Below are 25,879 nucleotides of genomic sequence, written 5' to 3' on the forward strand. Positions count from 1 at the left end.
CCCCATAGCTTTACAGCTGGGAGGGACCCACACCACCCAGAGGTTCAGAAAGCCCCATGGCCCACGGCTGAGCAAGGAGAGAATCTTCCAGTGCATCCTCAGACCAAGGTTGTTGCCACCAGCTTGTCCCGTGTCCTGTGTGAACTTTAGCAGAACTAATAGGTTTCAACATACAATTCTTAACAACCTACCTTGGAATATCGAGACTAAGTTTTGATGCTTAAATTACACATACTTGGAAAATCTGTTGAGTCTGGCTTAGAGCCGTGCTCCCAAGTGGCAAGTAACTGAGTCAGCGTGATGACTGGTTTTAGTCTCAAGTGAACTGAGGACCTGCAGCCTCCATGAACCCCAAGTCTATCATCAAACTAACCATCAGTGTATCATCAGACGGCCAGCAGCGGCCACATGACCAGAATCAGTGTGGGTATGTGTGGAGCAGTGCGAACCCAGTTATTGCTGGAACAAACCTCTTTTGGCGACTCACTATATAAAGAACCAAAGCAAAATAGGACTATGCACTGTATACACCAAGAGCCCGGCTTCTGGAAAGTTCTATCATGCCCTCCAACAGGGATTCTCGGGCTCTGTGTTGAGACTCATGGAGTCACTGGATGGGCACGGCCCAAACTCCAGCAACGTCTGGGGGAAAAGGGAGACAGACCGTTGTGCTGGGGGAGTGGGGCTAACTGCCACTCAGCTTTCAAGCCAGTAACCAGAAAAACATCTGCCTTTCTTGAGAAACAAGAAAAGCCCAAAGCTGAAAATAACCTCTGAATTCAATAAAATGTCTGAACACAGCTAACAGAACTGGCCAGAAGCACAGCAGGCCAGTGGAGGGGACGCCTTTGCTCCCTTCCTGGCAGGAACAGTGTAGGGCTGGGCAGCCCGGTGGTTCCAGTTTTCTGGGGGCAGCAGCCTGCCACCGTTCCTCAACCACCAACTCCATACCTGAAGTCCCACGCCTGCCATGCCTGTCCAGGCTTCAAGTGAACTACCCTTGACAAACACTAAATAATTCAATTCTTTATTATAAAAATCTCAAAAACGTTAGCTTTGACTGGAAACCCACATGCTACGAAGGGACCAACGGCAATCCTGGAACCTAAACTCCCTTTAAACAAGGAAATGATGCCAACTTCACCAGAACTTGCCTCCTAGGCTTCATGTGCAGCAGACAGACTGTATTCTTAGGAATATTTCCTAGAACTCTACAAATATTCACACCTGCTACATTCAAGTCCACTGGAGGAAACAAAATGATGAAAAAAGCAAGAACCAAATGGAAAGAAAACTCACTTCACTTTCTACTTCGATAGGTATTCCAAAGTTGTTTCGAATTAAATACATTTAATTGTAACTCTAGCCTGTATTCACACTAAGTATGATCTCCTCTGCAGGCCCTGATGGCAGCCGTGAACGTTCAGCGTCAGTCACCCCGCACAGGTGAGTACAGGTGAGGTGTCCTTTCCCTTTAATCCTATCTTTTTCTCCACCACAGGTCACAGTTTCTAAAGGTCCAGGCCCACAGAACTCTTTGAGGGATTAAAACAGGAGGGGAGAAAAGAGGAGGAGCCCACATCCATCCCTGAAGAGAAGGTCAGTCTGTTTCCCAGATGGGGGCTGGGGAGGAGGGGCGCTCAGTCTCCAGACCGAGCCAGTCAGTGCTCCCCGGTCTGAACGTAGTCCTCCGTGACCTGGGACATGGTGCTCAGGTACTGCCAGCTCAGGGCCGCCAGGAGCATGACGAATGACAGGTAGATGGGTGAGTAGTGGCTCCGGGAGACCAGCTGACAGTTGGGGAGATTCTGTGTCCTGATGGTGGAGATGATTTGCCGAGTTTTAGTGGAACAGGGGTCATAGCTGGGAATTCTGTGATAAATCTGTGGAAGCAAGAGGAAAACATAATAAATCCTAGAAACCTTATAAACATCTGTGCTCACTTCTTGCGACAATCTGCAACAGCTAGGCATTTCATGCCCATTTGACCAATGAGAAAACTGAGGCTCGGAGAATACAAAAGTAACAACCCCAAACCACTTCACCAGTAAGGCAGGATATCAGCCTAGCCTGTGTGATCCCCTAGCCTTTCCCAGAGCAGCAGGGCCGCCCCATTGGGCTCTATCCCAGCACCCCGAAGAGCCAGTGGCATCCACATTCCTTGTTGAGGCTGAAGCAGAGTGACGTGGTGCAGGGAAATGCTACTGTGATGCCGCTCCTGTTCCCCTCCTTATTCACACCATTCCCTCTGCCCAGGAACGCTGCTCCCATATTCCGTCCCCAGTCTGAGCCCCACCTCCTGCCCAAGTCTCGGCTTAAGTTTTTCTAGAACACCCGCCCTGAATGCCCAGGTCTGGCCAAGGGCCTCCTCGGGTACCTTCTCAGCCATCACCCTTGCTGGGGTGGAGTAGCCAGGGAGGAGGGCAGGAGGGAAGGGGCACAAGCGTGGGGGTTGGGATGAAGAGTTCAGACGTCCAATCCCCTGCCTGCTCTTCAAACTGTGCTCACAGGCGCCACCTGGGCATCCTGCGATAGACACATTCTGACTCAAGAAGGAAAATGCTAGCCCACTTGCGGAAGACACGGGTGGGGGCCACAGGACCGCGCTCTGAGTCGAGAGGATCCACAGGGTGTGAAGAGCACGGACCACAGCCAAACAGGAAGCTCCACCTGCTAGAAAAAGCTGGTCCTTGCAAAGGAATCATCTTTAGCAGGGAAGGAAGTAAAAGTTTCTGGCTGTTTGCCCAAGCATTTGTTTTTGTCCCAAAATAGCTGGTGGAGCTTCTCACCAGCTGCCAGGTAGCCAGACTGCCTTCCAGTGGAGGCAGCTGCAGGGGACGAGGCCCTGAGGAGCAGCTGCCCTGCTCAGGGGGTCTGGGCTTCGCTCCACCTCGTCCTTCACACTTCAGACTTGCGAGAGCCCTGGATTCCCCGAATGTGCACTGCTGCTGCAACCAGGGGCCTCAGGAGTAAACGTCTTCCCGTCTTTCGTGCTCAGCCAGGAGAGACAGGATGTGAGCTAACATCCGGCCACCAGCAAAACGCCCAACAACTTGTGCACTTCATACTAAAAGTCTTCACCTGAAACTTTATTGACAAAATGTCCTTAAGGCTGACATTAAAACCATTTCACATTCCATTCCTTGAGACTCAGAAATCTTCAGTTTTTTTTTTAAGTCAAATAAACTTATGGCCATTAATATTTCCTCTAAAATACCTTAAGTTTCACTAGAGTAATTTTAAATAAAATAATCGATACCCTGGATGAAAGGTCTGCAAACTTTTTATCTTTTTTCTATTTATTTATTTGACTGCAACAGGTCTTAGTTGTGACAAGTCAACGGGTCAACATGTGGGATCTAGTTCCCTGACCAGGGATCAGATCTGAGCCCCCTTGCATTGGGAGCACAGAGTCTTAGCCCCTGGACCACCAGGAACGTCCCTGCAAACTTTTCTTAAAGGGCCTAAAAAAGTATTTTCAGCATTGTGGGCCCTGTCCGTTATAGCTGCTCAGCCCTGCTGCCGGGCAGCCCTGGAAGCCACGAACAATAACAGGAACAAATGGATGGGGCTGTGTCCTAATATCAAGTCATTTATGAGATCAGGGGGTCAGCCAGCTGCGTGCGGCCTGCCCTGCTCTGCCCTAAGTCAAACTGTGAATCCCAACTAGGCTTTAATTCCAGCAGTGATGGAAAATACCTAATAAAATATGAATTCTAATACAGCAATGGAACTGCCTACATTTTAAAAACATGGTTTTCTAAAATCAGTGATCGGAATAAAATTATAAAACTATTCTCTGAACTATAAACTACATAGCATGTTTCTAATTTATATAAAATGGGAACAGTACCTAAAATGTCACTATTTAGAAAGGGTAATTCAAGCCTTTAGAATTGTGGTGAATAGTGGCTCTGAAGTCAGCCAGACCTGGGTCCAAATTATGGCCCGAGCCATGGCGTTAGGGCCTCAAATTTCCTTGATACTAACAGTACCCACCTATTTGGCTGCTATGCCAGTTACAGAGTAAGTCCCAAGTAAGTGCTGGCTAAACAGTGAACCCCAATGTCCCAAGTCTCATCAGCAGCTATTTTTTGGTCAATGGCTGGACATGTTCATCTAGTCAGTAAAAGAATTTGGGATTTTTAAAAAAACCTGATCTCTTATACCTTATAAGTGCCTCACGCAGAAATGCAGAGGTCTAAACTTGGCAGATGGAAGACAGGGAAGAAATACAAGGAAAATGTGTAATACGCAATGGAAATCAGAGGAAATCATTGTCTTATAGAATTTTTAGATAAAACCGCTCTTATAAATCTTATCCCTATCAAAACATAACCCAGGGACTGGAAGAATCAGAAAACTAGGGGCAGTGGTGACCTGTGGGGAGGGAGGTCTTACGTTTTCATCTACTTCTGCAGTAGTTCAGCCTTCAATCAGAACAAACCGAAGCCTCTCGGGTCTCTATGCAGAGGAAGGCAGTAGCCACCCACACCCCCTGTGACAATCAAAAATGTCTCCAGACGCTACTAAATGTCCTTAGAAGAGGAGGAAACTGAATCACCTCACTTGAGAAGTAATGCTCAGGGACTGACAAGTAGAGAGCCCCAGCCTCTAAGAAAAAGTTCTTTTGAACCAATTCATATATTACACCCTCCAGTGCTGGGAGATTTGCCTAGAACAGGCATGCTCTGTTTTATGGGATGCATTGTGGCATATGAAATGAGATCGACATTACAAAATTCAGAAATAGGTGCAGCCTGACGGTTTTCCTTTGTCAAAATCCCCCACGACAGCTTTTCCACTGAGGTCCTTGCCATAACATGAAGTACTGGACGGGGTGTCAGGAAGTGTGGCCTGCAATCCTGGATCCCCTCAGAAGCTATGTCATCAGCCACAGGCCTGGCTTCACATGCCTCCGCCGTAAGAGGAGAAGCCTGGTTGGCCTCTAACTTCATGTTCCAGCTCAAATATGATTCTCCTAGGAGCCCCATCGTTAAGACCTGGCTTCCTTTATCCCCTCTGACCAGGGTACCAGGAGGCTCCCAGCTGTCGGCTCCCTGTGCATATTCTTCTGGAATAAAGACCACCAACCCAGGTCTTTGTGCCGTAACGTTGTGAGCAGCTAAGACCGTCTAGCACCCCACTGTGAAGAAAGGCTTGGGCGGTAACATTATCGCACGGAGCCCACCTCCTCCATGTACTGGTGTATGATGGCTTTCACGGCTGGCATGTTGGTGGCGTCCATCATCAGGGTGACTGCCTGCCCTTTGCGAATCTTCACCACCCCCTTGAACACCTGCTGGTTATTGTAGCAGGCAGCCAGAGTAGCAATGGCCATGACCTACGGATAATGAGAGACAGAAAACACATTCATCTCATTTCATGAATACATGTGAGAAACAGCACTGTAACCAGTCATCGTGAGACGGGAAGAGAACATGGGCAGAGAGCACCGAAGGGCCAAGATGCAGCTAACCAAGAGAAAACACCCATAAAGAAAGCATGTCAAGACGACCCCGGCTCCCACACCTCCCTTTCTCAGCAACACACAGAATCAAGCGCCCTTTGCAGTCCTGAATAATTCTATAATTTGGTCACGAAAGTTCTTTTCTATCTGAAAAAAACACGCAATCCAATGTAACATTTTCCATGCTAAGGCAATGAGTTATTAGATCTGAGAAACATATATTCCAAAATAGTATCTGAAAATTTTTCACTATTTTTTTCTATTTTTCCTACAATGAACATAATCATTATACATTAAAAAAAAAAAGTACAGGGGGTTGTGGGGGACAAAAGTAGGGTGGGAGGGGGTATGGTCTCCCATACGTAAAGGTAAATTATTTCTAGGATAGATGGAAACCTAAGTCCAGCATATGGTTTCCCAGTGGTAAAGAATCAACTTGCAATGCAGGAAACCCGGTTCGATCCCTGGGTCGGGAAGATCCCCTGGAGAAGGCAATGACAACCCATTCTGTTACTCTCGCGTGGGAAATCCAATGGACAGAGAAGCTTGGCAGGCTACAGTCCATAGCGTCGCAAAGTGTTGGACACGACTAAGCACACACACATATATAAGTCCAGCATAGAGATTTCAGTTCCATCAACTGGGCAAGACTGGTCATTAGAATAAGACTAAACCCAGTTTCCAAATCAGTTAAATCCTGTAACTTTCTTCGAGTTAAAAACTGAAACAATTGGTGAAGGGATTTAAAAATTAAGTTCCTAGGTTTCAAAGGCTCAGGTTTCATGTTCTGTTATCCCAAGATCTAGGAAAAGGACAGCAAAAGTTAAGTATTTAATTATGACTTTTTAATAACAGCTTCATCTGTGTTTCACCCAGCACTCCTCATAAAATCTGGAGTTGAAGCCCTCGATTTAAATCGTGAGGATAAGAATCAAAGTAACTAGTTTAGAGTAGCTGATGGGAAAATAGGTTCTAGAAGGTTCTGGAAAAGCACAGACTAAATTCACCTCAAGGCTGAGCTGAGTGTGGCCGTTGTGGGGCAAAGAAAGAAAATACACTAGAGTCATCTTTTAAGGAACTCTCCGTTCCTAAATACACAGACCAAAACAGTAAATGCCTTCCATTATCCCCACCCCCGGCATCCCGCCCTCTCCTCATCAGCCTCCTCGCTCCGTACCTGTGGAATAGCGCAGAAGTTAAATATACTCTGGTTCCTAAGTCGGGACAGGTAGGTGATGACGTCGGGGATGTGGTGCAGTGTGTTGGTGATGAGTTCGTTCAGACACTGCACAGCCAAGTCAATGTTCTCAGGCTTAGCAAAGTCACCCAGCTTCTTCACATACTTGCTCCAAGTCTGGACATATAAGCAGATTACAGACAAGTCAGCATATGCATAACGGAACAATGTGCAAGCCACATGAAAGGACCTGTGCGAATAAGAACTATGATATACAAAGTCCGTCTTGCCGCTGCCTCACCTTTCATCAAGACCGAATCTGTTTTAACCACCACACAACAGCTGTTATAACTACACTCAAAAGTCTAACCACAACCAAGAGTAAGTTATGTGTTTGGGAAAGTGTCCCTTTGGGACAATTAGTACAGCACAGATGGAGCAATACTTTGATGACCTCAGGCCAAAAAGACCTCCTGATTTTCGCAAGGCAATTGTCTACTCCTGAAAAAATAACCAGCTATGACAAAATCAGCTACAACGGCACTGTAAGATAAACGTTAAACATTCTCAAGGCGGCCAGGCCTCAAAATAATTAATGATTAACGTTATGTTCCCAATTCTGATAAGAATACGACTGAACAAGCATATCTCGCGGAAACGAGCCGAGCGTCTACTATAACAACATTACCCTCCTTGATCTTAGTAACTTGAAAGTGAAATAACAGCCTCAACTTGAACAAAAGGATTGGTTTGATGATCTTTAATGATATTATTTAGAGGGTTCTCTGAAGCTAGCAAATATTTTACTTTTATTCTTAGGTATTCTTAAGCTTCCTAAAGAATAACACTTACTGTAAATTTATACACTCCCCAAAAGAAATGACTGGGCCTAAAAGGACTAACAGATTTAATGGAAAGTCAAATTTGTTTTCCATTCTTAAACTTGCACCTAAACTCACTCAGATTGATGGTATTCAACTGTCCTGCAGAACCTGGAGAAAAAGGTTAATGAGCACCTATGTAACCATTCGCCAGCTTCAACAGTTACTGACACTTGGCTTCCACCGCCCCAGCCCCCAAATTATTTTAAAATCCCGATAATCATTGTATTTATCATTTTATCCTGCTATGTTATCATTTAATACTTTATTATGAATTTCTAAAAGACCAGGAACCTTTCTTGCACATATATCTTATCACAACTAAAAGTTAACTAAAGATAAATGTTCAATACAGATTATCCAGTCAGCAGCCATACTGTCCCACTGTCTGACTTTTTCCCACTTAGTTTCTTCCAGTAAGGATCTTAAACAAACAAGGTCCATGCGTTATATCTGGCTGATGTCACTTAGGTCTCTCTCAGGCCTAGCTGCTCAGTTTTTATTTCACTCCTCAATGTGGCCCAATCCGGGAAGAGAACCCTGGCTGGTCAGTGTCCATGTCCAGTTCAAGGGGGCCAGTCCACTCCGGCTCCTCCAGGCTTGGCCACGGCCCTCGTGGACTCACACCCAGTCTGACCAGGAACACCTGTCTGATCTGAGCTCTGGCTTTGTCCTCCGCAGATTCTGCCAGTTTCGTTTGTGGAGCTGGTGTTTTGTCTGCACCCATTTGCGTCTTAGAGTTCCTGGGGATGTTCTGTCACTTGTGCTTTTGGACACGTTATCCATGAGCTAGGTTTTGGGTATAGCTTGAGTTTTTCATCTTTTTTTTTTTCCCCTTTGGTGAGAACCTGGGAAAATCCAAAAACAATGACATAGGAACGAAGCCTCTGAGTGAGTCACGGGACGCTATACCCACCACAGGAGAAAGCCTGTCCAAGAGAAAGGGGACACAGCCTGAACCCCAAGATGGATGCAGCCAGTCTCCCTGAAGCAAACTAAATCCTATCCTAGTCTACACATTCTCCTGTGTTGTCTAAGGGACCTTGATTTGTGTTTCTGTCACTTGCAACCAACAGGATTTAATGGTTTGTTGTCAGACAGCGTTCAAAATTCTTTCTCCCCAAACCCCCTGAAGCTGTTACCTCTTGAGGCCAAAACTCTCTTCCTTCTCGCTGGTCTTCCAGATAATCACGGATGATGTTTGTTTTCTGCAGGAAAAGGCCCATAGAGTTGGCTCGCTCTGTGTCTTCGCCAATTAAGGGGTCTTCTAACTCTGAGGCCGAGAAGAGACGGGAGAGGCCAATTCCCACTAGCCCAGCAACATAGTGACAGTACTGTAAAAGAATTTGTAGAGTACTTTAATAATGAAGCTTTTACTAAACTGGAAACACTAGAAATCATTAGCTGTGAAAAACCAGGTTCCAAAGAGAGTGTAAAAGATCTCACTTTGCTTTAAAAACACACACACACACACACATTATATACCATGTACATGTAAGGAGTAAAAGATATTCCAAGAAGGATGAACACAAAAGACTTAACAAAAATGATCTCTGGCTCATCAGAGATCTGTGATCTCTAGCTCATGTGATAGTTCTTCTTTTTTTTTTTTTTTACTATATTTTCTATATTTATATATATATATATATATATATATATAAAACATGTATCTGTACAATGCACATGCACTGCTTCTAGAATAAGAGGTTATTGGAAAAATAACCGAGTACAGTAAACTTTCTGATATCTGAAATTGGGAGTGAAGGCCCTGAGGGAATAAGGAATATTCTAACAGAAAGTAGAATACTAAGTAGAGTTTAATCTTGAAGACATTTTAAGATCTTGCAGTGTCTCAAAATCTTCATTTTGTAGAATGTCATGGTAGTACTTTGCTTTTTGGCTTTTCTTTTTTAACATAATGAGGATGTGTTTTAAGCTCTATGTATTAAGTCCTCAGAAACAACCCAATGGTAACATAAGACTGTTAAGTGTTTTTGAGACATTACCACTGGATTGTAAAATCACCACTTCTTCTTCATCCTAAACACCATGGTGGGCACTGCCAGCTCATCGGTGCCACCCACACCGACAATGCTCCACAGGGACACGAACCTTGTCCCACTCCCGTTCAGATGTCACGTGCTTATCCAGAAACTCCGCCATCCCAAAGCCCATCTTCCGGCAAACGTCGACAATCACTATTTGATATTTCTCAGCCAGATTTCGAAACTCCAGGGAGATCTGAAATGGAGGTCATAAAAAAACAGAAAACATGAAACACGTAGTAAAACTGGGAACCAACATGGTACCTACAGATCGTAAAGCAAAGCTGTAACAGAACTTGTTAGTGAAGACTCCCAAATGATCCCGCTATAAGCCTAAATCTATGTTATGTTATGTTTCTACATACTGAATAATAAGCCCAGCAAACTTCACAAATGTTAAAATAGAAAGGTATAAAAATGCTAGTTTCTAGACTCAAAAGAAGATGCAAAGTCTTATTATAGGCTCATCTTCCCCATTAATGAGAAACGAGATGCTTCAACATAAAACTGGACCTAAGTGTAAGAATTTTAGGAAGAACACCTCATCTTCAGACAAGCCTCATTATAATGAAGATTCGTTTGTGCAGTCTTGGGTGCTCCCTATGCAACAAGCACTTGTGGGTGCTGGGGTGCACAGTCGGCAGGTGACCTGCCCTAAGAGCTTATATTCCCCTGAGGAGACCAGACAACCATTTTCCATCATCAGTTTCTGAATTCATGCCATGAAGCTATAGTGTCTTCCCCATTTTAAAGGCTACACTTTCTAATTTCTTAAACAACTCAGTTTAGTTCAATCTGAGACAGGCTATCAAATGTTTTTTTTTTTTTTCCATAGCCCAAGGTTTAATATCAAAAAGTATTATTGATGCTTTTAAAATTCATTGCTACTGCATAAGTATCTTGCTTAAGTTCAAAGAAGTGCTTGTAGGTTGTCAAAATACAAAATACCATGACACTTCTCAAATAATATACTATCCACAAAATATGAAAAGTAGTGAACAGACTTTGCTAAGGATCTGAAGAGTGAGAAATACTTGGTCTACATTTATAGAAAGGTTAGAAAAACTCCCTCAGGAAACACCTAAATATAAGGACCTGAGGGAAACTCAGCTGGTTGCAGGGCACTGAAAGAGCTCAGAAGCCTAAGATACTAAGGATTATTCTGATGAAGATTGACTGTTAAACCCCTAAAATCTGTAAAATCAATCCCATCTCTCCAGAACTGTTCTTTCCAGAACAGCTGTTCCAAGACAAAGCCCAAAGGCAATTCCCACGTGGACTGAAGCATATCAGCGACTCTACCAAAGGTCATCTGAATCCCTGAATCTCGGGAGGACCTGGTCTTTCAACAGCTAACTGGGCTGGATCAGTTCTATTTATAAAAGGGGCAAGGACAGCCAGCTGGGGGAGGGGCAGCTTAGGCTTGAAAACAAACCCTCCGAGACAAACACTTCACTGCTGAATGTGAACCAATTTCAGCTCTTTGGTACTTACTACGTCATTGTATAGAACATGAAAACAAATGTCTGGGAAGGAGTGATGATGAAGAGCTCTCCATTTTCCCAGAAATCTGAGGGAGGGACCTCTGCCCAGCGAGGTCAGCCAGGAGGTGCTTCCTCTTGTCCCTCCAGGTAATTCCGTTTCCCACCCATAGTACACTTTTTGGTCCCCAGGTTACTCTCTAGTGATGCTAAGTATGAGAAGAGAAAACACCAAAGAGAGCCCACTGTTATCATGGAGAAAGGCCAGATCCCCAGCAGGGGTAACAGGAGCATGTAAACAGAACCCTCCCTAATAATAAACCATGGGATGTTATGATAAAAACACTTCACCTATATGCAAAGTTTTACTTTCTTTAAAATTTTATTTTTAATTGGAGGATAATTACTTCACAATATTGTCATGGTTTCTGCCATACATCAACATGAATCAGCCATAGGTATACATATGGCCCCTCACACTTGAACCTCCTTCCCCAGCCTACCCCTCTAGGTTGTCATAGAGCACTGGCTTTGGGTTCCCCGCATCATACAGCAAATTCCCACTGGCCATCTATTTTATATATGGTAATGTATGTGTTTCAATGCTACTATCTCAAATCACAAAATTTTCCTCTTAACCATCTTTTAAAGGGACAGTAAAGTGTACCAGGAATTGAGTACGAGGGTTCTGGAGGCAGGCCTTCTGGATTTGAATCCTGGTCCTGCCACTTAACTTCACAGGTAATTTCAGGCAAGGGGCTTAAAACTAAAACTGTGCCTCAGTTTCTTCATATATACAAAACATGGGGAACAGTGTATCATAGAGATTACATGTTAAACTCCATTAATATAAAATAAAGAAGATGATGAATTGATAATGAAATGCATTTCATAACTCATAGCTCAATAAATGAATGCTATTGTTGCTATTATCATTTAAAAGCAAGCCTTTGTTATTCCTCAAGTTATGATTGGAGGTAGATCTCTAAGACTACAAGTCTCCACTAGCACCAGGTGAAAAAGATGCACTGTAATGTAACCCATCACACACAATGGTTGTTCTAGAAAGCCTCTGCTGCTCATCCTAAGTCACTCAATCGTGTCTGAGTCTCTGTGACCCCATGGACTGTAGCCGACCAGACTCTTCCGTCCGGAAGATTTCCCAAACAAGAATACTGAGGTGGGTTGCCATTTCTTTCTCCAGGGGATCTTCTGGACCCAGGGATCAAACCCTGCAACTCTTGCATTGGTAGATGGATTCTCTACCACTGAGCCACCTGGAAAGCCCCTACGGAACATTGAGATGTTGCCAAATCAAACCTTTATTTATCAGGTATGGAAGAATCGCTTATTTATGTGATAAGATAGGCAAATCCTAGAAAAGTAGGATCTAGGCACATGCATAAAAGCAATCTGTGGAATTTTCTAAAGCTCAAGATTTTAGTTAGTACCCACTTTACTCCAACAGAATGGACTACGTACCTAATGTTTACAGAACACTCAGTATGTACCAGACACTACTCTAAGTACTTTCCATGTCTAAACTCATTCAGGACTCACAGCTCTCACTTTACAGGGGAGGAAACTCGGGCATGAGGAAGTTAATGAGCGCACCCAAGCTCACACAGCTGCGGACGACAGAGGTCATCCTGCTTCAGTGCTCACTCAGTCCAGGCGCAAAGAGCCCCCTCCCTACTCCACAGCCGCCACCCACTGTGAGCTGCACGGTTTGCCACCAGACTCGGTGCTCCAGAGGCCAGCAGTGTGACACACCCAGGCTGCATTCGTGGGTGCACAGACTGGACAACGCATCTTTCAGGACACCGGCATTTGAGAGCTCTCTCCACGGGAAGAAAGGCTGGACTTACCAACAACATCCTGGTAACCATAGCAGCAAATAACATCTGCCTAAGAGCGCCACTTCATTAACTCTTTCCATCCTCAAAAACATACTAGGAGGCAGGGACTTTTAATCTATTTCATAGATGAAGAAATGGAATCCCAGGCAAGACTATGTGATGCTGCACCAGTCGTGAGCAAGAGTGTGCGGCCGCCAACCCAGAAAGTCTGGCTTGATGCACCATCGCCACGTTATGCTGTGCTGTCCTGAGACTGCTGGTGTGTAGTTCCCTGTAGGCTCACAGCTCAGTAGTAAAGAATACGCCTACCAATGCAGGAGGCACAGGTCTGATCCCTGGTTTGGGAAGATCCCCTGGAGGAGGAAATGGCCATCCACTCCAGCATTCTTGCCTGGAGAATCCCACGGACAGAGGAGCCTGGTGGGCTACAGTCCACGGGGTCACAAAAGCAACTTAGCAAGTAAACAGTGACAACCAGGCACACAAGCTGGCTGACAGCCACCCCACCAATCATGCACACGACTGCACCCCACTAGTCCTACTACCGTTGGAAAGTCCTCCAGGACTTGTCGGTCCTTTTCCTGGCTCTCCGTGAACCGCCAGTCAGGCTCATAAAGGTATGAGTGGAAGTTGTGTAGCAGTGGCACTTTTCTTTCTATACTGATAGTCATGTCATCTTCCAGCGTGTCCAAAGCTCGGAGAACCAGATAAAATATGCATACTGCATGGCTGTAAGAAAGGAACAACTACTAATACACTGGAACAAACATTCAAAGATACTGTTTCAAAATCACATTTCATTTTTGCCAGGCCATTTTGAAAACCTTCCTACACTCTTAACTCTAGAGACCACTGAAAGGATATCCAAAGCTTTTCCTAATTAACGCAACTTCTTAGCTTTCCTTTCTTAGATGGGAGCAATGGGCTTCTGTAATTTATAAAAATAAAAATAAAAAATGTATCAGCTGGATGTCACTACTACTCCCAGAATGAGTTACATTTAACTACTGAAGAACTGTAGAAAGACCAAATGTATAGACAGAACCATTATTCTGCAGATAAAATAAACTCAAAAGACACAATAACATCTCAAGTCTAAATACTATCATGTATGGCTGGCTGGCTCAGTAGTGTCTGACTCTCTGCAGCCTCATGGACTCCAGGCTCCTCTGCCCATGGAATTTTCCAGGCAAGAATACTGGAGTGGGTTGCCATTTCCTTCTCCAGGGGATCTTCCCCACTCAGGCACTGAACCTGAGTCTCTTGGCAGGTGGATTCTTTACCACTAGCACCACCTGGGAAGCCCAGATACTATCATACTTAAAGGCAATTGGTCTAAATCATGTATATAATCTGCACAGAGGTAATTTCAGAAGAATTAACCCAATATACTAGAAATGCAAAGTAGCCTAAGTGAAACCAAGGAAAATACATGAGTGAGCCGCTCAGAGACAGGTCCAGCGGCCAGGACTAAAAAAAGTTAATAAACATCACCCCCCCCCCACCCCCGCCCCAAAGAACTGGGCAGGGACACGATGAGATGGCCAGGTGCCTGGAAGGGCCCAAAGTAAACACAGGCGCGTTTCAACCGCCAACATTTCCTTCACCCACTGGGGCACGTTCTGGCAAAGCCACAGCACCAAGACTGCAACGCTACGAGTTCTGCCAAAAAGTAGCTTCGAATGACTCTGCAGGCCTCTGGCAAAGTTTTCCTCCCCCAAGTAAAAAACTGCAGCCTCTGCCACTCACCGCATTTCCCCATCCAGCGCCTGGATAACAGCTGCGAAACTGCGACTGGTCTGATTCAGGTACTTGTAGCAAGTTTTCAAGCTGCTGCTGAGCGAGTCCTGCGGGCAGAGGAGACACACGGCGGTGGGAGACACGGAGGTGCTGGAGTGGGGCTGGGGCGAGCGGCCGGCTGCCGCGGGGCTCCGCAGCCGGCCGCACACGCCCTCTCCCCGCGGCCGGTCCTTGGACGGCCAGGCGGCGGGAGGCAAGGGGCAGCCGCGCGAGGGGGTGCCCGCGCCCCTGGGTGCCGCGCCGGGACTCAGCACCAAGGTCCTCTTGAAGAGGGACATGGCCTTGGTGCTGCAGGCGACTGCGGCCATGGGAATCGCAGGGCCAGCGCAGTTTTTCCTCCATAGACCCGAGCCGAGCGAAGAGGCGCCCACCGCGGGGCGGGACGGGCTCTCCCTCCCCCGCAGTAGGCATGGGGCTCCCCAGCACCGAGCAGGCGCCCGCCGCCCGCCCCCTGCGCGCCCCGCCCACCCCGCGGCCAGCCCCTCTCACCCCACAACCCCGCCCGCCGCCCGCCCAGATGTAAGCCCCGCCCCGCGCCTCCGGCTCAAAACTCGGCCACCTTGCGCCTTCCTCTGAGTTCCCCTTCTCCCCAGAGCCCAGAGGCTGCTTAAGGGAACCCAGTCCTCTTTTGAGAAGTTGGCTCTTTCTCCTTCAGCGGAACCTCCCCTCGGCCAAACTTTAGCCAGGCTCCTCTGAATCCTCAACCTTTGTACTTCGGTGCTTATCTTTGCATCGCTCAGCTCTAGCAAGAACGCGGTTAAATTGGTTTAGCCAGAATCCCCCATAACCCATATATGATCACCCTCACTATCTGGCGGGGTTCCTCTTCCCCCACTTATCCTAGCGCCCCAGCCTGCCTCCAGTAAAAATCGATAGGTAGTTCAGGCAGAATGCTCTTTACCCCATAGGTTTCCTCTTAGTAATTTTCCATCCACCCGCCCCTACACTCTGTTCGGAACTGAGCCCAGTTTTATCCTGAAGTCTTCCTCTACTGCAAACGCTTTTCTGAATAAAATCTTTTCTGACCTCTTTAACGACTGTCCTGTTCTAGTTTTACTTTAACACCTGTTAAAGCTCTATTAGGGGCTTCCCAGGTGGCTTAGTGGTAAAAACTCTTGCCTGCTAATGCAGGAGACAAAAGAAACCGGTTTAATTCCTAGGTCGGGAAGATCCCCTGGAGGAGGAAATGACAACCCACTCCAGTATTATACTGTTACATTCCAGTATATTATATATTATTTATATATAATTGTATATATTATTTATATATGTGTATATTATATATATTACATATTATAATATATCTTATATTCCAGTATACTGGAAAACTTCATGGACGGAGGAGGCTGGCAGGGTACTAGTTCAAGGGATCGCAAAGAGTTGGACACGACTGAGCACGCACACACACACACACAAACCTCTATTATCCTCTGGAAAGCTAATTATTCCTTTTATAAACATTTCTAATCATCTTTCCCCTTCAAATCAATGAACTGTAATGATCTTTATGAACTTTTTATTTTTTACTCTACCCCCATGGCATCACCCACTCGATGGACATGAGTCTGAGTAAACTCCAGGAGTTGGTGATGGACAGGGAAGCCTGGCATGCTTTCATGGGGTCGCAAAGAGTCAGAGACGACTGAGCGACTGAACTGAACTGAACTGAACTAAAGGAAGACAGAAACTGTTTCTTAAAAAAAAAAAAAAAAAAAAGCCACCTTATCAGAAAGAATTGCTGTTTTGTATTTATTTTTATGGAGACTCTATTTTAGAGCAGTTTTAGGTTCAGAGAGAATTGAGTTCCCATATACCCACCCCCAACCAGTCTCCCTGCACTCTCTTTTTAAGAGAGAAACAGGAAATAATTTGCAATACCTAACAACAAGGGGATTGTTTAAAAAAAAAAAGAATATGTGTGTGTGTGTGTGTGTGTGTGTGTATAAGTAAATCCCATAGTCACTTTGGAATGTTAACAGTGAAACTTGGGACCTTGCTAGGGTCCAGGTAACCTATGTTCTTTTCATTTGTGTGTATTTCCTAAATTTACAAACATGGATACATATTCTTTTGTCAAGAGAATAAAGCTTTTTTTTTAATCATAAGAATTTCACTTTATTGTGAAATTCAATTTAAAATTGTTAGTAAAAATTAGTATTTACTAAGCACCATATATTAGTAAAATCATTTTGGACATACAGTCTGGCATATAAAAATACTCAGTGAAGGGCTGATGAGTAAATTAATTAGTTCAGAGAGTATTTTAAGAGCAATTCATCAACTCCTCTCTCAAAATGTGGAGAGGAAAGACTTCACAATAAATAAAAGGAGCTCTTTTCTGAGCTCTGAGCCAGCTCTTCACAAACAACTTGATTCCTTTCCCTGCTCTGCCAAATGTTTCCATCCTCAGCTACACCTAAGGGTTTGGGGGCTGATGTCAAAGTTAGATTGCACTCCTTCTGAAGAGCAACACTCTTTAAGAACACGCCCCTCCTTTCCAAAAACACCCTCTCCAGTTTTAAAAGCGACCCAGGTCACTAAATCACTTCTCATCTCCTTCTACCATCAGTCTTTTTCTTGGCACCTATTTGTTTCAATACATCTGTAACAATTTCCTCAAATTACCAAGAAGATACAGGGAAGATATAACTAAAAAACACACTATGGAAAAAGTCACTGTTACAAACATTTCTACTGCTTGCTTCCCATGAGCTAAGGGGGGTTGGGGGAGGGAGTGGGAAGCTGTCCCTTGAGCTTCCTGTTGTTCTCCTTTGCTGAGATGAGCATGCTCCCAAGAACTCTCCAGGGAGAGAGAAGAGGGATGAAGGGCATTGAGGGGAAGAGTGTGCAGTGGTGAGAAGTACAGGACTGTACTCCCAGGACACAAGTGGACGGTGACCAACCTTGCCCACAGCCTTCCATTCAGACTGCATGCAACAGAGGTTTCCTCAGAAGGGAGGGAAAACCCCACAAACTTGAGAACTGAAGTTACGAAACAAGTGTAGTAACTACCACTTACTGGGCAGTAACTATATGTCAATCACAATACAAACAAAATCCTTGATCCTCACACAATCCTTTAAATAAGATAACATACAGACCTGCAGTCCACCCAAGGACTTCAAGGCCAGATGTGTAGCAGAACTCAGAATCTGTAGTGTTTTAGAAGACAGGCAATAAAATGCATACATATCGTGTCTTTGTGGAGTGGCTCCCTGTAACTAGGATTATGAACATTTTTTCAACAGTGAATAATTATCCTAAGTGGGATGACTTTAAATCAAAGCACATTATACCACCAAATGACTTTGGGCCAGACTTATTAAAAACCTGTTTTTAGGCCGTTTTGGAGTTGGGAAATTGTGACTGAGAGATTGTGAGCCACTATGTCTATTTTATGGATGAAGAAACTGTTGCTGAAAGTTAAGCGACCATAAGTAATAGAGTCAGGATTTGATTTAATAGAGAAGATGTTAGTCTAAATAATAGTATTTAGACTTGATGGAAGCCAGAACTTCATGATTAGAAAACACTTTTTCCATTTTGTGCTAAGTGACGTCACACAGCATGCAGCTGGCAGTATGTCTCCAGATTTATTGGTGTGCTTCTAAAAATTCAGGATAAATCAAGTGTAGGGAACCCTGAACTCCTACAACCAAATCTATGATTAAAATAATCTCAGCCCTCCAAGTCTGCTAAGTATAAATCTTTCTCTCCAGCGTCCTTGTTACCTAAGAGAAAAACTAAGATAATGTTTAGTGAAGAAGTCATATGTGGCCCTTTTCTGAAATTATTTGCAAATATTTTGTTATTAATTTTATGGGCTTCCCTGATAGCTCAGCTGGTAAAGAATCTGCCTGCAATGCAGGAGACTCTGGCTCGATTCCTGGGTCGGGAAGATCCCCTGGAGAAGGGACAGGCTACCCACTCCAGTATTAATGGGTCTCCCTGGTGACTCAAACGGTAAAGAATCTGCCTGCAATTCGGGAGACCTGGGTTAGATCCCTGGGTTGGGAAGATCCCCTGGAGGAGGGCATGGCAACCCACTCCAATATTCTTGCCTGGAGAATCCCCATGGACAGAAGAGCCTGGTGGGCTAGAGTCCATGGGGTTGCAAAGAGTCGGACACGACTGGGCAACTAAGCAGCACACACACACGTTATTATATGTTTGTGTTTTGAGGGGGGAGAAAAATTCCGTTCCCTATTATCAGATGCTGCCAGGGATCTGTGACCCAAAACAGAAAAAGAGTCACTGCTTTACAATCCAAAATATACAGTTTCTGGAACACCTCCCAGGACAGGTAATTCACTACCTCTGGAGACTGCCCACCTCAGTTTGGTTTTTCACTGTCCCATAGGTATTCCTATGTTTTCTCTGAGGTATACTCAGCCATTTAAAAAAAAAAAAAATGCTTCATACAGATTAAAACTGGCTCAGAAAACCTACAACTAACAAAATAATCCCTGGAGAAGGAAATGGCAACTCACTCCAGTAATCTTGCCATCACTCCAGTAATCCCATGGACAGAGAAGCCTGCTGGGCTACAGTTCATGGGGCCGCAAAGAGTCGGACACAACTCAGCCACTGAGCACAGTAAAATATCGTGCTCTGTGCTCACCAGACCTTAGAGCTAGGAGAGGCAACAGTCCGGGTCTCACTTTTCAAAAAGTTAAAACCCAAATCACAACCTTATAAATGATGTCCCCTGACTTCAAACATTCAGCTCCCTTGTCCTGCTATCATTTCTTCTTTGTAGTACTTCTCTCCACATGAAATACTGTATATTTGCTTTTTTTTTCATTCTGTCTCTTCTACAAGAATGTAAGGTTTGTAAAAGCAAGGTCTTCACCTACTTTGTTCACTTTAATCTCAAGCTCCTAGAACAATATCAAGCACGCAACCAGTGGTCCCATGTCTGTTAGATGAATATAGTAAGGAAGGAAAGAAGGAAGGGAGTAAGGGAGGGAGGGACTATACAGCAGAATTGCAAAGAATTGGAAAGGGAAGAAACCAGAAATTGTTGCGTGCCTGTGATGTGTCCAGAGCACACATGACAGTGTTGGGATGTGATCCGCTGTCTGGGGCCAGTCCAGGCCTGTGCTCTTTATCCCGGGGTGACCTTCAGAGTGGAAGCAGGAAGGTCTTCAAAATTCAACCAGTTTATGTCACAGTTTTATAACCTGTAAAATGGTAGTACCAATAGCTCTTATGTCTTTAGGGTTGTTGTCAAGATCAACTAAGTGTGGTAAATTACAAAATGGCCATAAAGTTTGTGGCTCTTTCCATCAGAAGGAGTCTCTCTCCACCTCTTTGCATGTGGGCTCCCCTTTATTTGGCCAATAAGACAGTAGGAACTGTGAGTCAAGCATAAAGCTCAAGAGTGTGTGCACACGAGGGTTTGCACAATTCCAGTCAAGAACGGAGAGTTCCCAGGCTAACAGGCTGCATGTGACACAGAGTCCCCAGCCTACGTCCTGTAAATCACACATGGTCCAGCCACATGCCAACTGGCCAACTGAGCAAACCCGGGAGAAATCAACCCCAAGTTGGAACAGACCAGAACCCCCCAGCTCTCCTAGAGAACTGTGAACTAAATAACAGGTGTTATTTTAAGTCACTGAATTTGGTTTTTTAAATTATGGTGAAATACATTGTTGTTTAGTCACTAAGTCGTTTCCAACTCTTTTGCGACTCCATGGACTGTTGTCCACCAGGCTCCTCTGTCCATGGGATCTTTCAGGCACGAACACTAGAGTGGGTTACCATTTCCTTCTCCAGGGGATGGTCTAGACCCAGGGATCTAACCAATGTCTCCCACACCGGCAGGTGGATTCTTTACCACTAAGCCATCAGGCAAGCCGTGGTGAAATATACATAACATGAAATTGACCACCTTGGCCATTTGTAAGCAGGCACTTCAGCAGTGTTAAGTGTAGTCATACTATTGTGCAACCAGACTCCATAATTAAGTCACCCTGTTTTGGGGTGGCTACCCAGTGAAAGCTAACTGATAATAGACTTCAAGTCTAGCACATAGAAGAACTCAAATGCTGTCTATTATTAATTTGATTAGTTTAACTCACAGTATAATCCCCTAATCCCATTCACCTGCCAAATCACTGTTCCCAAAATACTGCTTTCATCATGTCACGGGTGCATTTGACCATTGCTTGCTTCCACGAATACAGCTCAGCTCCAGGATTCCCACATGCACCTACTGCACTTCATACTTCTTCTTTTTTTTTTAAAGTTAATTTATATTGGAGTACAGTTGCTTTACAATGTATTTCTTTTTTTAACAATTTTTTTCTAAACCCCTTTATCTATTTATTTTTTAAAGCATTTATTTATTTACTTAGCTGTGCCTGGTCTTAGCTGCAGTACATGGGATCTCTGGACCTTAATTGCAGCATGTGGGATCTAGTTCCTTGTCCAGGGCTGGAACCTGGGACCCCTGCACTGGGAGCAAGGAGTCTTAGCCACTGGACCGACACCCTTTACAATGTACTTCTAACTTGGAATCCTCAGCCCCACACACTGTGCACAGTCTTACCAAATGACTTGGCTCATACTGGCTTTATACACGGATGATCCCCACCACTAATCTAAATCTAATACTTCTTCAAGGCCCTACACATTACAAAGCATTTTTCCGTAAAACTTTTTGCTGTAAAATGGTTCTACTTCACTAAAATTTCCTGAAATCTCAATGAACTTAAAAAGACTTGGCATTTCCTAGGTTAACTTTTTTTTTTTTTTTGCCAAACTGCACGTGTGCCTGGGGTCCCAGTTCCCCGACCAGGGATCAAACTCTCAGCCCCTGCACTGGAAGCGCAGAGTCTTAACCACTGGACCACCAGGGAAGTTCCCTAGGTTAACCTTTGTAACCTGTTCTCCATCAGGGATGGACTGAGGGTACACAGTTTCCTGTCGGTGTCCATCACACAAAGTGTGTTCAGCTTTCAGCTGAATCTGCACCACCCTTTGCGTAATGTGAATCTGTTGCTCATCACCTTAATGACTGTCAGTATGATGGAATGAAAAAGTTTGTTATAGTATTTTCAGTATTTTTTTTCTTCACTTAAAATATTTTAGGGACTTCCCTGGCAGTCCAGTGGTTAAGACTTCAGGCTCCTAATGCAGGGGGCATGGGTCTGCTCCCTGGTTGGGGAACAAAGATCTCACAGGCTGCAGAACATGGCCTAAAAAAATAAATAAAATAAAACATTTTATAAATAAAGTATATTTTAAAAAATTAAAGCAATTATGAGTTATGTTAATTAGAAATACAGCATCCATAAGAAAGGAATTGAAAGTTCTGAAATAACCAGATCACACCTAAGGAATATTGTTCAGTTTTGAATACTAGACTTTATGAAGTGAGAGAGGCCAGGTTGGTTAATGACCTGGAAAAAGTAACATATAATGAATAACTACAGGCAGAACACAGAACATTTGGCTTGTTTATCAGTATTCTTGGAGAGAATGAGACTTGTCTTAAAATACTTCAAGTGGCATATTACAGAACAAGGATTAGACTCTCTTGACTCCAGAGGGTGAACAAAGAGTAAAAGTTCAACTCATTGTTAAGAAACACTTTGTAAAAACCAGAACTGTCAGTCTCCAGAGGTAGTGAATTACCTGTCCCAGGAAGTATCCAGAAACTGTACATCTTGGATTGTAAAGCAGTGGCTATTTTTCTGTTTTGGGTCACCGATCCCTGGCAGCATCTGATAATAGGGAACAGAATTTTTCTACCCCCTCAAAACACACAAATATACAATAAAATAAATATTTCCAAACAATTTCAGTAAAGGACCACCTGAGAGCTCTTAGCCAGAATCTCCTAATTAAACAAATATCAACCAAGGCATAGGGGCCGTTTAAGGCTGTATTTCCTTTAGGCATCCCTTAAAAAATTAACCCCCTTTCCCAATCAGAGGTGACTTTTCCCTTCTGTAAATTTCTTTAGGGCATGTACTATATATAATCTGCCATAGTTACTTGAGTTTCTTTTGTTTTCAAAGCTAGAGGTTTCTTGAGGGCACTGCATCAAGGTACATCAAACAAGACTCCTGTTTTCAAACAGCTTAAAATCTGGAATCAAACAGACTCTTAACTCTGAAAGGGACTTTGGGAACATAAACCTATCCACAAATAACCAGGATACAAGACTATGGGGCTGATACAAGATTAAACAGTGCTAGAGAAAATGGTTGAGGGAGGGTCAGAAGTAACATGAAAAGGCATCTCATTATGGTGCCTGCCTAAGTTTTCTATGAACAATTTTATAACATTTTATCGACCTGACAAGACAATGAGCTCTTTGGGTGTCTAATTTGTCTACACATGTTATCCTGCCTTTCTGCCCCCAGCATAAAGCCTAAAAGAGAATGTGTGTTTAATAAATGTCTGCTGAGTGGTCAACAGAGGTAGCATTCACAGAAGCTAGACTGTGAAGAAGAATTCTGAGTTACATCACCAAGGGAAAATTTTTCTGATGGAAAATTACAGTATTTTAATAAAGGACAACTACGAGTAGATTTAAACAAAGAACAGTATTTGTGATGTTTCCATTGGGGAAAAGAATTTATAACTTTTGATATAACCCCACTAATTCAGTTGAATGTGTCTATTCATTTAAAAATCACTTAATGAGTTTCTTGTTGGAATAAATACCGTATTTATTCATTGTAAATTCACTGAACAAAGGGTACAGGAGTGAGACAGATGAAATATAAACAAAACCAAGTCTGGCCTTCAAAGAGCCAACGGTGTAGCTAATCGACAGACAGACAACTAATTAGAACTTGCAAGAGTAGATAAATGTTCTAAAAAACTCAGGGGGCACAGAGGACGAAGGGACTGCTCAGACTGCAGGAAAGAGGGGGGAGAAGCGTACGGAGGTGGTGCAACTGAAAACTGTAAGAATGAGTAAGGTTTCATTCCAGAAAAGGTATTCCTGACGATATTTGCACAGTTCATTATGTTCACAAAATTCTTTCACACGTCCTCTCCCATTTAATCTACCCACATAGTCTCGGTTGTGTAACCCACGTATTAAAACACATAAAAAAATCAATCTCAGGGACAGAACGAAATGTGAAGCCAAACTACTTGAAAACCAATGCCTTGAACGAATATACACATTTTAAGCAACAAGACAACTTGGGGGTTGGGGGAATGCCTAGGAGACCAAGGGCAGCCGGGCCAAATATTGGGGTAACGGAAGATGAACCAAACTTGGCAGGTGGGGCCGCCTGACGTGATAGGGGTCTGCTCCCCGGAGAGAAGGCGGGAGCTAGAGGGGTCTGGCACTCGCTGGCCGCCACCTCTGCGCTCGATTCTGGGCCCTGCGGGTCAGACCCAGAAGTCAGCGGTCGCGCGCAGCCTCCCCACTCCGCGAGGATGCAGGGATGCTCAGCCCACCTGGTCCATTTTGGGTATCACCTTCCGCCGGCCCCCCATCTGGAAGCGCAGAAGGTTGTAAAACTCCTCGGGGTGCCCCAAGCACTTCACGAACTCCATGCTGGCGGCAGCGGACGGTCGGATCCCTGAGCTCACCTCGTCGATACCTCAGCCCGGCCCCTTCCCGCACTCTAGGAAGGATTAGGCTGCGGAGGTGTGGCGAGAAGGCGGGGTGGGGCGGAGGCGGGCCCAACGCGGCGGCGCCACGCCCATTTCCCCACCAGCTTCAACGGGCCTCCAGCTCTCGCGCCGCTCCCTGTGGGCGCGCGGGGTGGACTGACGGGTGTCGATTGGCTAGGGCCGCTCGCACCAGTAAGACGCTGGCCAATCGGCGGCGGCATGAGTCTGGCGTGAGGACCACATCCTAGACGCTAAATGGAGGATGAGAAAGGGGCGGGAGAGCGGGATTGGCGCTCGTAATAGAGGCGGGCCTTTGTTTTCCTCTGCTTGCCCACCGCGGACCTGAGGTGGTGAACCCTCGCTTTGCGAAACCCCGAGGCGGAGCTCAAGGCGTTGGAGACCGGCACCGGCCTGGCTTCATCTTAAAGCGCAGCGGGTGGGAGTCCAATATGACTGTCAATAAGCCCTCCACATGTTCGTCCTGCCGACCAGACTCGCTCTTCCCGGAAGCACTCGGCGCAGCCGCACCTCGCTGGGTGGGATCAGCCTGAGGCTGCCGAGCACACTTAAATTTAGTCCCAGAAAAAGATTTTAAGAATCTCTACACCGTATCCAAAGATGATATGGAAAGTGCTCTCACAAGCCCTAGAAGGTGCTTGCTATCCCAGCCCCGAAACCCCATATCTATTTTAACAGCAGTGATCCTTTTAAAATTTTAAGGCAGATCAGATCACTGCCTAAAAACCTGCAGTGTCTCTCCATTACACTCATAAAAGCCAAAGTTCCTATGAGAGTCTAAAAGCTATATGTATGAGTAGCGCCCCATCCTCATTACCTCTCTCACCTTTATTTTCTATCCCTCCCTCCTGTTGTCTACAGTTCATTTTTCCTGCAGTATGTCCTCCCACCCCAGATATGCAGTTGGCTAACTCCTTCAAGTCTTTGCTAACTCATTTAGGCCCACTCTGATCACCCTGTTTTACAGGGCATCTTGCCCGATTCCTCCCCCACCACTGCTGATGCCCCATTCTGCTCTAGTTTTTCCCCTGGACTCTTTAATCAATAGAATTGATAAGAGGCCAGACCAGGAATTCAGGCAAGGCTTTACTGGGACACCAGGGGGAGAAAACAAGTAGTAGGTTCCCTAGTTCATTCTCTGTAGGGGGCCGAGCTTGTTCCTTAAATGGGGTGAGGGTAGGGGCAGATCGGTGGGTGGTGAGTGGAAGGGGAGGGGGTGGCTTAGGTGGTTGGCTCACCCCTCTGATGGTGCTGTGTGCAAGGATCATTTAGTACCTGCTTTTGTTCCTGGCACCTCAGAAGTGCTAGCTGGGTTTTGGTCTTATTGTATCTTATTGTTCATGTGGAGCCCTGTACCAAGGTCACAGAATAAAAATCTCTGGAAATGACCAAACCCCATAGCAACTGTTGCCCTCAGCCTCCAGATCTAAACCAGCCAGTTCTCTGACCCCACATTATGTAAAATGCCCACCCTACTCTCCACCCTATAGCATCCTAACCAATCACCTAATGCCACCATTCCAGTAGGAATTTTCTGTCTTGAGGCTATAAAAATTG

General features: G+C 44.9%; 1 protein-coding gene across 2 annotated transcripts; it reads right to left on the reverse strand.

Moving 5' to 3' along the window:
* Positions 1-1,011: 1,011 nt before the first annotated feature.
* On the reverse strand, positions 1,012-24,330 carry FDFT1 (farnesyl-diphosphate farnesyltransferase 1). Of its 2 annotated transcripts, XM_061132785.1 has the most exons (8): positions 24,146-24,330; positions 14,663-14,760; positions 13,459-13,642; positions 9,641-9,769; positions 8,671-8,862; positions 6,648-6,824; positions 5,192-5,344; positions 1,012-1,883 (listed from the first exon to the last, which is right to left on the reverse strand). In XM_061132785.1, exons 1-8 carry the CDS (start codon positions 24,242-24,244, stop codon positions 1,662-1,664), a joined length of 1,254 nt encoding a protein of 417 aa, XP_060988768.1. In that variant the 5' UTR covers positions 24,245-24,330; the 3' UTR covers positions 1,012-1,661. The 2 variants fall into 2 exon arrangements, with proteins under 2 accessions (XP_060988768.1, XP_060988767.1); XM_061132784.1 differs by lacking the exon at positions 24,146-24,330 and having other exon boundaries at positions 14,663-15,070.
* Between the last annotated feature and the right edge of the window lie 1,549 nt (positions 24,331-25,879).

The sequence above is a fragment of the Dama dama genome, chromosome 29 (assembly GCF_033118175.1).
Source record: "Dama dama isolate Ldn47 chromosome 29, ASM3311817v1, whole genome shotgun sequence".
Lineage (NCBI taxonomy): Eukaryota > Metazoa > Chordata > Mammalia > Artiodactyla > Cervidae > Dama > Dama dama.

What these genes read in the sequence shown, in the direction of transcription:
- FDFT1 (XM_061132784.1), bottom strand. Translation starts at nt 15,021, where the DNA reads ATGGCCGCAGTCGCCTGCAGCACCAAGGCCATGTCCCTCTTCAAGAGG. An exon ending in GAGAGTTTTGGCCTCAAGAG is followed by an intron (nt 6,825 to 8,670) that starts GTAACAGCTTCA and finishes TTATATGTCCAG; the next exon opens with ACTTGGAGCAAGTATGTGAA. An exon ending in TACACCAGTACATGGAGGAG is followed by an intron (nt 1,884 to 5,191) that starts GTGGGCTCCGTG and finishes TTGCTTCCACAG; the next exon opens with ATTTATCACAGAATTCCCAG.